The 14,996-nt window shown below is 60.4% G+C and overlaps 2 protein-coding genes across 2 annotated transcripts; both read right to left on the bottom strand.

The window, feature by feature from the left end:
• Positions 1-333: 333 nt before the first annotated feature.
• On the bottom strand, positions 334-2,550 carry NAXE (NAD(P)HX epimerase). Its single transcript, XM_032845065.1, has 6 exons — positions 2,346-2,550; positions 2,147-2,255; positions 1,940-2,050; positions 1,750-1,863; positions 958-1,105; positions 334-586 (listed from the first exon to the last, which is right to left on the bottom strand). The coding sequence occupies exons 1-6, from the start codon at positions 2,543-2,545 to the stop codon at positions 384-386; spliced, it is 885 nt and encodes a 294-aa protein (XP_032700956.1). The 5' UTR covers positions 2,546-2,550; the 3' UTR covers positions 334-383.
• A 3,166-nt stretch (positions 2,551-5,716) lies between these two features.
• Positions 5,717-10,999, bottom strand: TTC24 (tetratricopeptide repeat domain 24). The gene is made up of 9 exons (XM_032845063.1): positions 10,297-10,999; positions 9,894-10,097; positions 9,322-9,450; positions 9,079-9,191; positions 8,630-8,728; positions 7,647-7,735; positions 7,381-7,490; positions 6,692-6,788; positions 5,717-6,276 (listed from the first exon to the last, which is right to left on the bottom strand). Exons 1-9 carry the CDS (start codon positions 10,997-10,999, stop codon positions 6,195-6,197), a joined length of 1,626 nt encoding a protein of 541 aa, XP_032700954.1. The 3' UTR covers positions 5,717-6,194.
• Positions 11,000-14,996: the final 3,997 nt, after the last annotated feature.

Genomic DNA, 14,996 nt, shown 5'->3' with positions numbered 1-14,996 from the left:
CAGCCTGTGTGTGCTTCCTGCTTCTCCACTCCCAGCCTGGGAACCTCTGAACACAGCTCAGGGGTTCCTTGGACGCCTCGAAAGAAATTCCTAGTGTTCACCTCCCATCGTGTCGCCACCCTGCTGAGTGGAAGGGCTCAGCCCAGAGAACCTCACTTGGGAGCTTTCTCAGCCTCTGAAAGTCCGTGTTTGTTGCACCCAAACACCCCAGCTGCCTCCCTGGACCCAGTTCTGACCCTGTGGAGAGGTGGCCCCGTGTCTGCCAGGTCACTCTCTGGCTCCCGCCGCCTGTCACCCATTACTGCCAGGAAGGCTCCCCGGATTGCACGGCTCTGGAGAGGGCCACGAAGTCTTTATTGGGAGGAACAGCCGCCCGGCCCCCCTCACTGCAGACGGTAGACGCACTCGGTGTCCGGGTAGGGCGGCAGATTCAGCTGGTACTTCTTTTCCAGAGCAGGTGGCACAAAGCGACCCCCCAGGTAGTGGTAGCGCCCAGTGAACTGGGTGGCCGACTTTTTGGGTGCTGTCAGGGAGATGAGCAAGTCTGGCTGGATCCCTCCGGAGTTCCCCTTCTCCACGTCCCATCCTGAGAAGAGGATGGTATTCAGGGAAAGAGGACGGGATCTGTTCCTCTTCGTGCCCTGCTCTACCCCTGTCCTGAAGGAGCGGGAGGCCCCTGTGTCCCCACTTGAGGAACCTGCGTTGAGTCCTTGAAGCTCCGTGGACCCCTGGGCTTTGGTCTCTTGGATCCAACACATACGGGCAGGAGTCCTCAGCTCTGCTCCCTGGCCCTTTCGTGGAACCCACAAAGCTGTGTTCTGCCCCTCCAGACGCAGCTTTAAGCTTGGTCTGAGCCTTGGGTCAAGAACGAGGACGCCCAGGTGCCTGTCTCAGGACAGGGCAGGGTCCCAGCCCCAATCCCCGCCCCCCGGTCCCCAGCCTCCTTGGACCCAGCACCTGAGGGGATGTCAATACTCGCGATGGGCACCGTGAGCCCATTCAGGACACTGAGGACGCTGCGGAATGGCTCCCGGACATCGCCTTTGAAGCCGAAGCCAAAGATGGCATCCACGACCAGCTCGTACAGTTCCTCGATCAGCCTGGGCTGTGGGGGCAGGAAGGGGCGCCCGTCACAGCCCGCAGCCGCACAGGGGCCCTTGGTGGGAGACGGCTGTGCCTTGCATGCACCCCTCACAGAGGCACAAATAGGTCACCGATTTAGGAGGCATTCTCAAGCCTAGACTTCAGCACAAGCTGGTCATTGATGAGGCCGAGCTGAGCCCAGACAGATCTGTTCTGAGGGCCTGCCGGACCCTGGGGAGGTACAGGGTTTGACGGCCTGAGTCCAGGAGTCCGGACAAGCCACTTGCCTTCTCTGCACCATCCCAGTCTCTTCCGCTGTTGAATGCGTTAAACTTAAAGTTCTCACCTCCACCCCTGGTCTGTAGACTAAGGAAAGGGTTTAGGATGAGGCAGTTTACTGCTTACGCGTCCTGGCCTCAGCGGGAAAGCGCTGACCGTGGAAGTGAAGGGAGAGGGGCTTCGGGGAAGGCGGCAGGAGGGCACTGATGGAGCACGTCCACTGGCAGGGGTCCCCTACTCAAACAGCCCAGATCGGCACCCCGCCCCCGCCTGCACGGAGTCCACCCTCCAGAGAGCTCAGCGAGCGAGCTCGGCCTGGGAACAGGAGGAGGAGCAGGACACCGGCGGTGGCTGGGGAACGGGAGGACCCGCACTGGAGCCACCTACCTCCGGAGGCATGTCACCAAGGAAAGGGATTTCCATTTTCTGACACTGGGTCACCAGCGCTGTGAAGAGCGGCTTGTTCGGCCTTTTGGGGTAATAAATGGTTGGCTGGTAGCCCTGGAGGAAAGGAGAAGGGTCGTCCGAGCCCGGGGCCCGGAAGCCCCGCCGCCCGGGTCCTCGCCCACACACTCACGAAGAGCTTGAGGTGCCGCGCGCAGACCAGACCGTCTCCTCCGTTATTCCCGGGCCCGCAGATGACCAGGACGGCGGGGGGGCTCCGGGACATGGACTTGGGGGGATAGGCCTGGAGGCGGGGTCAGAGGGCAGTCAGGGGCGCTGGGCGGCCCCGCGCCAGCCCGGCCCGCTGTCCCCGCCACTCGGCGGTGCCCAGGCCGCTGACCTTGGCGATGGCCGTGGCGCAGCTCAGCCCGGCCAGCTCCATTAGTTGGTCCACGCTGAACTGGTACTCGTTGAACAGCTCCTCGTCCACCGCCTGGGCCTCCTCCTGGCTGCGGACACCCCGAGCCTCAGTCCCGGCGCCCCGCGCGCGGCCCGTCCCCGCTCCCGCCCCCCAGCGAGCCCGCCCCGGCCTCGCCTACCTCAGGTACTTCACCGCCGGGCTCGCCATGTCCACAGGCTCCCCGGGGCCGCCCGAGCGCGGCCGCCGCGTCCCCCACCACGCGGGCCCCGCACGGCAGGCGCCGGCCTGGCCCGGGACGCGCCGCAGATGGGAGCCGGCGGCCAGCAGCCCGAGCCCCAGCAGCGCCCGCAGCGGGGACATGGAGCTCGCCCGGCGCATGTGCGGCGCCGGCTCCGCCCTCGGAGGCGGGGCCGCGGGGGTCTCCCCCTCCCCCCGCGGAGGCGGGGCCGCGCATTCCGGGGGCGGGGCCGCGCATTCCGGGGGCGGGGCCGCCCTGCGGGCAAAGTGTGTAGTAATGGGTCCTCGGGCGCCGGTGGCGGTGCGGGCAGCCCGAGGTCCTGCCCTGGCACTGCCCGGCTGAGTGGACGGGGCCTCCCTGATGTCCGCGTCCCGTGAGCTCCCACTTCGACGGTGCGGGCGCTCACAAGGCCGGCCCGGAGCTCGGGTCCTCGCCGTCGCGGCCGGTCCCTGCTAGAGGGACAAGCGCGGGTGGGAAGGGAGCCGGGCTTCATTCAGGAAGCGGGCGACCTGGGAACGGGGTGGACCGAACCCCAGGGCCAGCCTTCAAGCCGAGCGATCCTGGAGCGTTTTGAAGGGGAGAGCGCCAGAAACGGGGGCTCGGTGCGGGAGAAGCCGGTGCCCGGGCGGTGAATCGTTCGTAAACACAACCCTGAGCAGGCCTAGTGTTCCCCAGAGTCCCTTCGCGCCTCAGGGAAAGGGGGTGTCCTGCGGCAGACCAAGGGCCTTAGGTCGGCAAGCAAGGACTGCAGAGGCTTGAAAGTTAACCCCAAGGCCGTGTGGACTGCTGTTTGCGGTGTAGTTTGGGACCCCTGTCCCAACCACATTAGCTGCCCCTGCCCGCCTCTGCTTACCAGCATAGCGCGCTCCGTTTCCCTGATACTCAGCGTTTGTCCCCTTTATCAAGGTAGATGATACTTATGGTGGGGCACCTGGCCGGCTCCGCGGGAGGAACATGCCCGCCGGTGATCTCAGGTCATGAGGGTGTAAAGATTACTTTTATTTATTTTTGTTAAAGATTTTACTTTTAAGTAATCTCTACACCCAACATGGAGCTTGAACTCATGACCCTGAGATCAAGAGTCATAGGGTCTTCTGACTGAGCCGTCCAGGGGCCTCCTGACGATTCATCTCTAAAACACAGTGCGAGGCGTGTTTTCTGAGCATGTGCCCCGTGCTAACACGAATCAGCTCATTTTATCCTTGTGGCAGCCCTGTTACCATCCCCATTTTCCAGACTGAGAAAACTAAGCTCCAAGATGTTGACTGACATGCCCAATGATACAGTGACAGCTGTCCACGGAGCAAGGGTCCAAGCAGCTTGAGCTAGTCTGAACTCTGAAGCATTATCCTGTAGGGTGCGGCCTTCCACGCGTGAGGAAATAAGTAGAGCACTGTCGCTGCTGACTTCATTCCGACGCGATGTAGGAATAAAACAGGGACACGCACGTCCCCCACCACATGCCCAGAATTTATAAGACAGCCACTGGAGGACTGTCCCGAGGAAGGAGGAGCTGAAGACCTACTCCATCTTACCGCTGCCTTTCAGACTTCCAGAGTTTTCTTTGGGAAATGCCTTTAAAAGCAGTTTAGGAAGGACACAGTGATCGCAGCCCTGTTGAGTTCCAGATGCTTACCTATTTCATCCTGTCAATCCTATGACCTGGCTTTATCCTCACATTATAGCACAGAGAAGTCAAGTAATTTTCCAAAGACCACACAGCTAGGGCTTTCTGGGTGCCTCAGTTGTTGGGCGTCTGCCTTCCACTCAGGTCATGGTCCCAGGGTCCTGGGATCAAGCCCTGCATCGGGCTCTGGCTGGAAGCCTGCTTCTTCTTCTCCCTCTTCCCCCGCTTGTGTTACATCTCTTGCTGTCTCTCTCTCTCTGTCTGTCAAATAAATAAATAAAATCTTAAAAAAAAAAGAAGAACATATAGCTATTAAATGGTAGAGCTAACGACGGTTGATACAGCATTGGCCTGACCCAGTGTCAATATTCCCGTGGAGCAGGTGCTGCTACCTGTCCCCCAAAATCCATTCTCTTCTCTTCCTTTGGTAGCAGAACCCCTGAGTTGGGTCTGGCCTTGGGGCTGCCCAGCTGAACACTACATTTCCCACTCTCCCTTGCAGCAGCGAGGCATGTACATGCGACTACATGCTGACCAATGAGGTCTGAGCAGAGGGGAGGTGCGGCGGCCAGGTCCTCCCTTTGGCGGGGGGGAGCTTATTTTCCGGCACTTCCTCCTTCCCTCCTGCCGGCTGGGAACAAGGGCTCTGCAGCCACCGAGCCACCATTTTAGACGAGGGCAGGGGAAACCTGTGTGGGGACCACGGGGCGTCCTGCGGACTCCCCAAGCTCCGCGAACCGGGGCTGCTTTCATGGGAGAGGAACAAATTTGTCTCTGTCTCTGTTTAAAGGCAGGGTATGTCGGGCTTTGTTAACAGGAGGTGGACCTGCATCCCACACGAGACTTCTTGAATGCCTGACGAGGTGCCAAGGAAGGTGAGCCGCCGTGTCCCCAGCCGCCTGTTCCACGCGTGGCCCAGGCTAGGTCCCCTGCAGGTGTTTAACGGCTCCTCAGACTCTCAGGGTGAAGTACTTCACAGTGTATAGAGGCCCTCTTCCCTGACACGAGCGAGAATGGGTTGTTTTATTTCCATTTAAAAATGCATCCGTTTGCCATCTGAGTGCGGCCGGCGTCTCCTCCTGGAGCCCAGGACTGGAGCTCTGCGCCCTCCTGTATCAACCTCATTAGGGGTCACCTGCGCTTTCCAGGCTGCTTCCTGGAGGTGGAACAGTTAATGGTGTGTTTGAGGCAATCTGAGTGCAAAATTCATGTAGATTTTTACTATTTTGCCCCAAACCGTGATCATCGTCTTGCTCACATCTAATTCAACAGTAGGTTTTGAATTGACTCACCTTAATCAAGACTTCCAAGGATTCAGCTTCGTTTTCATACAAACAGGGCTTGTTTTCACACTTTGTTCATCAGTTTGTGTGATGTTTAATTGGGTCATGAGTTACAAGAACACAGGCCGTCGGCGTCCGCACATTCGGTACCAACACGGTCAGCCCCCCGCAGGCCCTAGCGTAAACGGGGTGGCAAGCCGCACGCCATTCTACGAGGTGCTCACCGGCCGGGTTTGAATCCTGGCTTCCCCGCTTCTCAGTTGTGTGGCCGGGAGGACACCCGTGTCCTCCTCATCTGTGAAAGGGGGTCGTCTGCTGTGAGGACTGCGGGAGAAAACCCTTGGGAAGGGCTCAGAGCAGGGTGTGGTGGGCGCCGAGTGACCCACACACTTTCCAAAATGTGGTGGCCGCTGACAGCAGCGTCCGGCACGCCTGAGGGGCTGTGTCCCCAGCCCGTGACTTTCATGGAGGCGGTACAGTCCATCTGTGGGCTAAGATGAGTCCTCTGTAGCATTTAATCCCCATTTCCACTTCGAGAAGGTGGAGGTCTGGAGCGAGTCCATGACTGCAAAGCCTCCTGACCAAGATGTCACAGCTTTTAGAGCGGCGAGGCCTCAGCAGTCATGAGGTCTGGATCCAGAAGGAAAAGGGGGAAATTCAAGGTCCATTTTCCCTTTTTCTTTTGCCCATCGAGCCCCAAACTCCCAACAAGGAACAAACAGAACACCTCAGTGCCCAGACTGCAAAGGCCCTGTTCAGCCGACAGAGGTGCCCTCTTGCCGGTGGTGTTCCCTTGTGTGTCCGTAGGGCACTGGACAGCGGGGAAGAGCCTTGGTCCCAGAAACCACAGAGGCCACACTCAGGGCCCGCAGAGTGGGGTCACATGAGCACACAGAAGCCAGACTCCGTGGGTCTCCTCTGACGGCTTCTGCTGGGGGCTTCCCTGGGCCAGCCCGACCACCTGCGGGAGGCAGGGCGGGGCTTGCCAGTGGGGTGCTGGAGAGAGGGCAAAGGGCCTCCCGCCCTGGCGGCAGCTCCCGGCCCTCGCCTCCCTCCCTCCGCTGCTAGGCTCCGGGTTAGGAGGGGGAGGTTTGAGCGCACGCCCCCACCCCGACCCTGTTCAGCTCAGCAGGATTGTCCCTTTCTGGGGGGACTCCAGTCCGGCTGTGCAGGAGACAGGGAACACCCCAGGCTCTAGAGCTGGATGAGTGTTGTTCCCATGGTTCAAGGCCAAAGATAAAGTCCCCCAATCACTGGACCACATCTTCCCCAGTTTGACCAGTGATCATGTTCTGTTAAAACCATCCAAAGTCACATCCTTTCACACTCCTGTTATCCATTCTTCAGGCCTCCTCCCCTCCCCCACAGGGACCTACCTATTGGCTTGGGGGCCACTGGGTACCAGAATGCCAGGGTGCTCCTTTTGGAGGGGGCCTCGGCCTCCAAGCAGGAGATGGGCCCCGGTTCCTGGACCTGGATGGAGAGGGACAGCCGCATTCATCACTTGCCTCTCTGGACCAGGAATCACATGGTGGGAAGAGAAAGCTTTGGGAGAAGAGCAGGGAGGTGGGGGCGGGATGCGGGCCCTGGTCGCTGACAAGGAGGGTGCCGCAGAGCCTGCGCTCTGTGCAGGACAGGTGTCCGGCGACAACTCGCTGCCGTCTGGAGGACACGCTACAAACAAAACGGAATTCCACTCGGAATAGCATGTAGCCAGGGACGCTGCCCGCAGAGGTTGGAGCCTCTGGGGGAAGCTGGTAAACAGGGAGCTGGACAAGATCAGCACCCGGTACCTGACACGTAGCAGGCTTTCAGTAACACCTGTGCTCTAAGATCCACGGTTCTAGAGGCTAGGAAAGCCGAGGAAGCCAGGGGGAGAGGTGACTGCGGAAGGGGAAGCTGGACAGGGTCCTGAGACATGAACGGGACAGGAGCAGGATGGGGAGGGCTGGACGGCCTCAATGGCAGACCAGGGCCGGGGGCCCTCGGGGAACCGGAGGGGTTGGGACAGTGCTCCCATTTTCGGGGAGGAGATGCACAGCCGGGTGGGTCTGCTCCCACTCACACTCCAGGCTCTGCGCCCAAGACACCACGGGGACATCATCGGGAAGCGGCTGGTCCTCCGTCTCCTCCTGGCTCTCCATGCACTCTTCTTCTTCCCACCCTCTCGAAGACCTGGAGGGGTGGGGAGCAGAGGGGAGAGCGGCACCAGGCCAGCCCCTCCTCCCTGGGGTGCCTGCAGACCCCAAACCCCCACCCAGCGGCCGCATGCCTCCAGCGCACCACCCCTCTCCCCCACCAACCCTGGAGCCCCAGCCTTGCCCCACTCACCTGTGTGGCACTTCTGCCCCACCCCTTCCTGCCCTGGCTGGGGGCCCTGCTGCCACCCCTGGAGCCTGGATCCTCCCTGGCGCTGAAGTCTGGGAATGGTGGGGAGCAAAGGGAACTGGCTAGGGGTGTATCTGCGAGTGTGTGTTCTCTGCACACACCACGGCCCCCCAGAGACACAGACATGCTACAGACAGCCTGGGGCGTGCCACCCATCGGAGTGGAAATCCTTGGGGTCTCGGCTAGTGACTCTCACGGTAGAATCAGGCTCCCCATTATCACGCCTGCCCAGAGCCTGGCCTCCACCCCCACCCTGCCTGGAGCCTCCGGGGGCAAAGTCCCAGAAGGCTGGTGGCCGCCAGTCCTCTGCCCCGAACCAGACTAATTTCATTTTGCTCGAAAATTATAAATACAGTGTCCTGGTCTTTAAGAGAAGACATAAAACTCCATTAAACACATAGAATAAATACTGAAGTATAATTTTAATTCCTGGAGGAGAGTTGGTTGCCTGAGAGCATCTCCGCAGAGACAGGGTTGAGGGGAGCCGGAGAGGGAGGGGGCGGTGAGACCTGCAGGGACGCGCGCGCAGCCCCGCCTCCGGGGACAGGCCCCTCCCGGGAGCACTGCCCCACCCTGTGGCCTTTTGGAGAACTGCAGCCAGGGACTTGCTTTCCGCCCGCTGTGGGTAGGGCCTGGCATCCTTGATGGCACCTGACGCTCAGCTGCTGGGTCAGTTACCACCCAGCCAGAGACGGGGCACAGCGCAGCGCTGGGAGATATGCCAGAATCCTCCGCCCACCTCCCCACCCCCCGTGTCCTCGGGAAAGTGACCCGTGTCCCCTCTCCAGGCTCCCCTCCCCCACTCCCCGGCGGATGAACACCCAGGGTCCTGGCAGCATCCCTGATGGGGTCAGCTCTGCCTGCCACCATCTCCTTCTCAGGGTGGCCTCTCCCCACCCCCAGGTCCCTGTCCAGGGTCACCTCACCAGCGTGTACGTTGGGACAAGCCCAGCCTGCACCAGGTTCATCCTCATGGCATCGGCCAGCTTGGCCACCAGCCGGTCCCGCACAGAGTCTGGCTCCTTCTAGAGAGAGGGTGGATAATGGGGGAATGGGGAGGGTCTGGCCTATGCGGTCCTCTGTGGATTGGGGAGGCAAGAAACTGGAGAGGGCGGAGGGAGGGGGCTCTGTCTTCCTTTCTCTTCTACCCCATCCCCACGCCCTTGCCCGGATCTTGCTACTGCCCGCCTGGAACTGTGAAGGGACAGGATCTTCCTCACAGCAGAGTCCTGGGACCTAGCACACAGTGTGCCCGTTGTGCGTTTGGTGAGTGGATGGAGAGATGGCAAGGAGAGGACAGAACGCGGGACGGTCAGCAGACGAGGCCTGCTGGAGGCGTAGAGGAAGAGCCGGGTTCTGGGAGGGGTGGTCTCACCTGACTCCGGGCCAGTGCTTCCTTATAGTAGCGCAAGGCCTGGTCGTGCTGCCCCAGTCTGGCTGCCGCGGCCCCCAGCCCCTCGCAGGCCTGCCACTGCCCCTTTGTGTCCCCTGGGGAAGACAGCCCGGAGGTCCTCTCTTGGGTCCCTGCAGCACTGACCCTCCCTTCCAGAAGTACTCGCCACCAGCCCCCGGGACCCCTGGCCTGGCCCCCTTGGCAAGCCACCTGCTAAGCCCTCACCGGTGTCCCGGGCTGCCTGGAGGGCATGCAGGTAGCTGTCTCGGGCGGCTCCGTGGTCCCCCAGCTGGCTCAGGGCGAACGCCAGGCCGCTGAAGCTTCGTCCCTGCTCCCGCCGTTGCCCCACCAAGCCTGACAACAGAGCCAGTCCCGTCCTAAGAGGGGACTTTGACTGCTGAGACGTCGGCCAGCAAGCCCAGCAGGCACCCAGGAGTCGAGGCGCTCAGCCCCAGCACCCCTCCCCAAGGCACCACAGGGATTGCAGCTCTCCATAGCCAGCCTCTCCTCAGGCCTGAGTTTTGGCCAGAAGGCATCTCCACCTGCCCGCCCCCCCAGGAGACCTCCTCTCCCAGCTGGGGCTATGCCCTCTGCCCACTGCTGCCTTCCCAAGCCCAGGCCTCGGCCTCTGAGCCCTCGTCCCCCATCCCGTCTGCCTGCCCCATCTCCCGCACCAGCGGCCCTCCTCTGGTTCTGCACGCTCCGGCCCCATACCCCGCCCTAAAGGTCTGTCCACCTTGCGCCCCAGCTGGGGCCCCGCTGAGTCCCTATCCCCTTCCCCAGGCCCGGGTACCCACCATGCAGGTCAGCGGCCTTCTGGTGAAAGTCCCGAGCTTCCTGATAGTTGCCGAGGGCACTTTGGGCCGCCCCGAGGTTTCTCAGCACTGCGGCCTCCTCTCCTGGTCCCTGACACAGGGGCAGGGCCCGCAGGAAGGCCTCTGCTGCTAGCGGGAACAGTTGGAGCTGGGAGTAGCTCAGGCCGAGGTCAACATAGAGCTGCCCTGGAGGGCATGGCCAGGGTCACAGGTAGCCAGGCCAGTTGCTGCTGATGCTGCCTCGGTACGGCCCCTGTGCCCCTCTCCCGGGGTCCTTCGCCCTTTCCCCGGCCCCCAGAGAAGCCTCTGCCAGCACCCCACCTCCCAGAGCATCACTTGGTCTGAACGTCCCCAGACCCACACCTCCTCTGCCCGAAGGCCTCACCCAGCAGGCTGCTCTCAGGGCTCCTCTCTGCAAGCCTCCGGCTCTCCTCCAGCACCTGCACCACTTCGGCCGCCCCGTGCTGGCCGCTGTCCAGCATGCACACTGCCGCTGCCCCCGCGGCCAGGGCTGCAGCCTGGGGCTGCCCAGCTTGGGCATAGGCCTGGCTAGCCTCCTGCAGACACTGGGCTGCGAGCTCAGGCTGTCCCAGGGCCCGGTAGCAGGCTCCCATTTTTGCCTGGGCTTGTCCCTGGTCGCTGAGAGGCCGGTAGTGGCCCAGGGCCCTGTGGTACCAGGCCAAAGCTTGAGGCAGCTTCCCCAGGGCCTCGTAGGCCAAAGCCACGTTGAAACACTGGTCTCCACGACCTCTGCCCTGTGCCTTCTCTGCAGGCTGGGCTCGCAGCAGCAGCTCCAGGCCTCTGGCTGGGTCCCCAGTCTCCACATAGGCGGCCCCCAGGTTGAAGGCACAGGCCCGGAAAACGGGGGTGTCCCGAGTTTGTGGGGGTTCAGAGGCCAGGACGAAGGCCCTCTGGAAGCAGGTCAAGGCTTCATGGTTCCGGCCAGCCAGTAGGGCTCCGTGGCCAGCCCTGGTGAGGGCTTGGATGCTGGCCTCGTGCTGCGGCCGCTTTCTCTTCTTCTTCTTCTTGGAGCTCGAGGGTTCAGGCTCAGGCCCTCGGGGCGCAGCCTCAGGGTTGGAGAAAGACATGGTGCTGACAGTGGGGAGCAGAAGGGTCAGTATGTTACCCTTGGCTTCCTCCAAAGCAGGATCCCTCCAGGGTGATTCAGCCCCACTCCCGCCCTACTATCACCTCGGGGTTTCAAGGCCTTCTCTCTGTCATTGTACTTTGCCTCAGTGATCCTCCCGGGGCCCTATCAAGCCTTCCTCCAATGTCCCAACTCATTCTTAGTCCTTCGGGACTAAGTAACAGTGCCCTCCAGAAAGCCTCCCCCCCTCGACCGTCTGGGTCCTTCTGGACTCCCAGAGCACCTAGGCCTGTGTCCTTCACGGCGTCGCTCATGCCGGGTTAAAGTTGTTGACTTTCTTGTCTGTCTCTCCTGCTAGGTCAGGGGAGATCTGAAGGGGCCGGCACAGACCACGTTCTGCGTAAATGTTCACGGACAGAGATGGACACAACCATGCGAGCGCACTGGGAACCCGCTTAACAAGGGAAAAGCCATGTAACATACGTGTTAAATACACGTTCCCACGCCCACACAATCCTCACTGAGGGAGCGAAGGAGTAGACAGCAGAACGTGCAGGGCCTCTGCCCGTCGCCTCCTTCCTGTTGTTCCTCCCCGGACACCCAGCCACTCACAAGGATGGGTGCTCCTGCTGCCTGATCCCAAGGTGTAGATCAAGCCAGCCATCGGTGAGCGCCTGCTGCGTACTCGGGGAGCGCCTGCGGCATATAAGCAGCCACCGGGCACCAAGGACACGGAGCCGAACGGGCTAGTGAGTTGGCAAGGAGGCAGCTTGGCGGGCAGAACGCTGTCTCTCCCTTCACTGCCCACGCCCAACCTCAGGGTCCTCTTCTCCGTGGCCGGCTAGTCCTGGTCCCCCAGCACCCTGCGGTGGCTTCAAATATGCTTTTCCCCACCAGGATCTCACCTCTCCCCTGGAAAGGCAAAGAGAGCCTTTTCCTGAGCTCTCCTCCCAGGAGCTGGAGAAAGGCGTGGCAAAGACTCAGGCCTGGGCTCTCAGCCCCTCTCCTCTCCTTTGTCCTTCCCCCTCTTTTTTAAGAGAGGCAGGCAGAGGTGATCCTCCTTTTAAAGAAATTCCCCGTGACCAAGAATACCTAGGAATCTTGCCTTCAAGGCCCTCATCCGTGGGGCGTCCCTAGCTACCCCCTACCAGGCCTTGGGGCCCCAGCCACGGGATGCCTTACCTCCCTCGATTTCTCTGTGGCTGGCCTTCTGGAATGGTCCCTCTGGCTTGGGTTACCTGGCCAAGCTCTGAGCTCAGAGCCCTGGGGTTACCAGACAACCAGGTACCGCCCTCCACCCCTAGGAATGTTTTGATGGACAGCTCAGGCGCCCTATCTTAGTGCTGCGCCACTGACAGCGGTCAGGGTCAGGCACGGTTACCTGCATTCCATTGCCCTTCCTGTCCCCCTCACCCCTGCACACACCCCTCATGCCCCTCCCTGCAAGCAAGGATTCAAAGCGTGCTGGCTTGTTACCAGTTATGACCTCAGGGATGCTCTGTCCCGTGCTGTCACTCTCTGGAGGAGGGGACCGGGCTCAGGAAGCAGATGGGACCACCCCGAGGTCACAGAGCAGTGGTGAAGCTGGGATCAGACCCCGGAGTCTCTGATTCTGGGCTAATCAGCCTCGGGTTCTTTCCAGTGCACTGTGATTGCAAGCGTTAATGAGGCCTGGACTGCTCTAGAAGTGAACCCTTCCACACGCACACAGACACGCGCGCTGGGACATTTCACATTTGGGAGTGGGGTTAAAGTTGATGGTTAGAAAGGGCCTGGAGATCAGAAGAGTCTCTTTGCTTTCCCGGTCCTTCTCCCAGCTCCGCTGATCTGCAACCTCCATGTTCTGCTTAATGAGAGGACAGTGGGCCCCAGGACGACAGGTGCCTGCGGGGCTAACCCAAGCAGGGTGGCCTGCAGCAGAAAGAAAACATCCTCATTTCCTGGCGGAGAGGTCTCTTTTAAGTAAAGAGGCCTTTGCCAGAGATAAAATTACCAGGAAGCCACTGGGCCCCCCTGTACTGGGCAGCCTTTGCTGAGGACCTGCGTCATGCTGGGTGCCACATATGGGGCCCACGGCCAAAGCAGGCTTTCTTGGCTGCCACCGCTCCTGCCTGCAGGCTGGCCTCCAGGATGCCACCAGAGCCTGCCCAGGGCCAGACAGGCAGCTCAGGCCGTGGCCACTCAGCAGGCTTCCCTTAAGGATAAAAGCTTGGGGAGGGGGCAGGGACTGAAACTATGCTTGCCAAGTTCCGCTGACCTCTCCATGTCCTAGGGACCCTTTCTGAATCACCTGCTTGTTTGGTTTCCACTTTAGGTGATGTATCCTTGCAACTGTCTCCTCACTTGGCCTCCAGGATCCACTGTGTCCCGGATCCTTCTCTTCCCTGTTCTCCTTTGCTGTCCCTGTCCACCCTTGAATGCAAACAGACCCCACCCATCTGCCCTTTGTGTAGACACTTCCATGAACGCTCCATTCAGTCCTCTGACTTTCCTACTAATGATAAGCCCGTCATTTCTAGAATTAGATTCTAGACTCGGCTTGCCCATGCGGAATTCCTGTTTCCCCCCATCTACCCATCCCCTGTTCCCGCCATCAGCTGGAACCATGGGAGGCATCCTTGACCCCGTACTTGGTCCTACTGGTTCAACCTCTGAGCCCTCTCCCCATACAATAAACACTCAGTGCGTGTCATTGCTGCGTGTGGTCCCTAACGCCGGTATGCAAGAAATACTCTCCTTTGGCCCTGTTTCCGGCCCCTGTTGCACTGGGATGGTGGAGACAACGTGAGTCAGCTGGGTTGCCCCCCTCCTATCTCCCACGGTGGAGGCCAAGTTGGAGGGAGTATGAGATGTTAAGACTTGAGAGGGAAGGCCCGTTAGGTCCTTAACCGTATCCTTACAATCCACTTGGGCCCACAGCCCAAGTGGAAAAGGGGGTAACTCATCCGGGCACTTCCTTTCTGGCTGGGTCCGGGGTTTCTGTACATAAGGGCCTCATTACACCACTGTTCCCTGTGAGGGTCCAGCTGCCCAGGTCCTTCCCGGAAAGCAGGGAGTGGGACCTCTATCAGCAGGAGTCTAGGTTCTCACTACTTCCCTGCGTGGAGAGCAAAGGAGACCGGTTCTGGTCTCAGGGAACATCCATTTTCCCCACATGTCCCACCATTTTGTCTCAACTCTGAGTCTCCTCTGCTCCTCTGAAGGTTTGGATATTTTCTGTTTTCTGCCCCTTCAAATCTCTCGCTTGAGGCTAGGAGCCTAGGCTGCCTTGCCGCCTGACTGGGCATTGGTGGGTGGGTGGGAGGGCAAAACGGAAGCTACCAGACGGGGGACGCCGACTAGACGATGTGGCAGAAAGCTGTCATGATTATGTTTACTAGTTCAGACCTCACTGTCTCTCGTCTGCACTGCAGCTGCCCGCTCTCAGGTGCCCTCTGCCCCAGCTTCACCCTGCTCCGAGCTCCTGCTGCAGAATCTTTATAACATGCAAACCTGACCTTGACCTGTGTGTACTGTGTTCTTTGGCTCCTGGCTGTTCCCCGGCGCCATCCCGACGCCTCCGCCTGCTGCCCGCCACTGCAGCCCTGCCGGGCCCCTCCAGGCTCTCTTCGTCCCTCTCCCTCTGTACAACCACACTCGCTTGTCATTTCCCGAACTCCCTCCGCACTCCTGCAGGTGCTGTTTCACTGACTGAAATGCCTCTCTCCTGCTGGCTGATGTATTCTTGCTCCCTTTCCAACCCAGATCAGCTGCCACCTCCACTAGGAAGTCTTCCTGTCCTTCACTGCCCTTAACCTCATTACTGCAGTGACCTCATCCCTCTGAATACCCCCGAGCTCTAATGTGGTGGACTCTATGTCGGTCGCTCTGTCCAGAACAGCAGCTTTAGGGCATGAATTATACTGACTTTTTAAAAGATTGTATTGTTGTTTTTTAAAGATTTTATTCATTTATTTGACAGAGATCACAAGTAGGCAAAGAGGCGGGGGGGGGGGGGG

This window comes from Lontra canadensis, unplaced genomic scaffold (genome assembly GCF_010015895.1).
Source record: "Lontra canadensis isolate GAN:19392208 unplaced genomic scaffold, GSC_riverotter_1.0 scaffold160, whole genome shotgun sequence".
Classification (NCBI taxonomy): domain Eukaryota; kingdom Metazoa; phylum Chordata; class Mammalia; order Carnivora; family Mustelidae; genus Lontra; species Lontra canadensis.
Note: the sequence above shows the minus strand (reverse complement) of the source record. Positions and strands in the feature narration are given on the sequence as shown.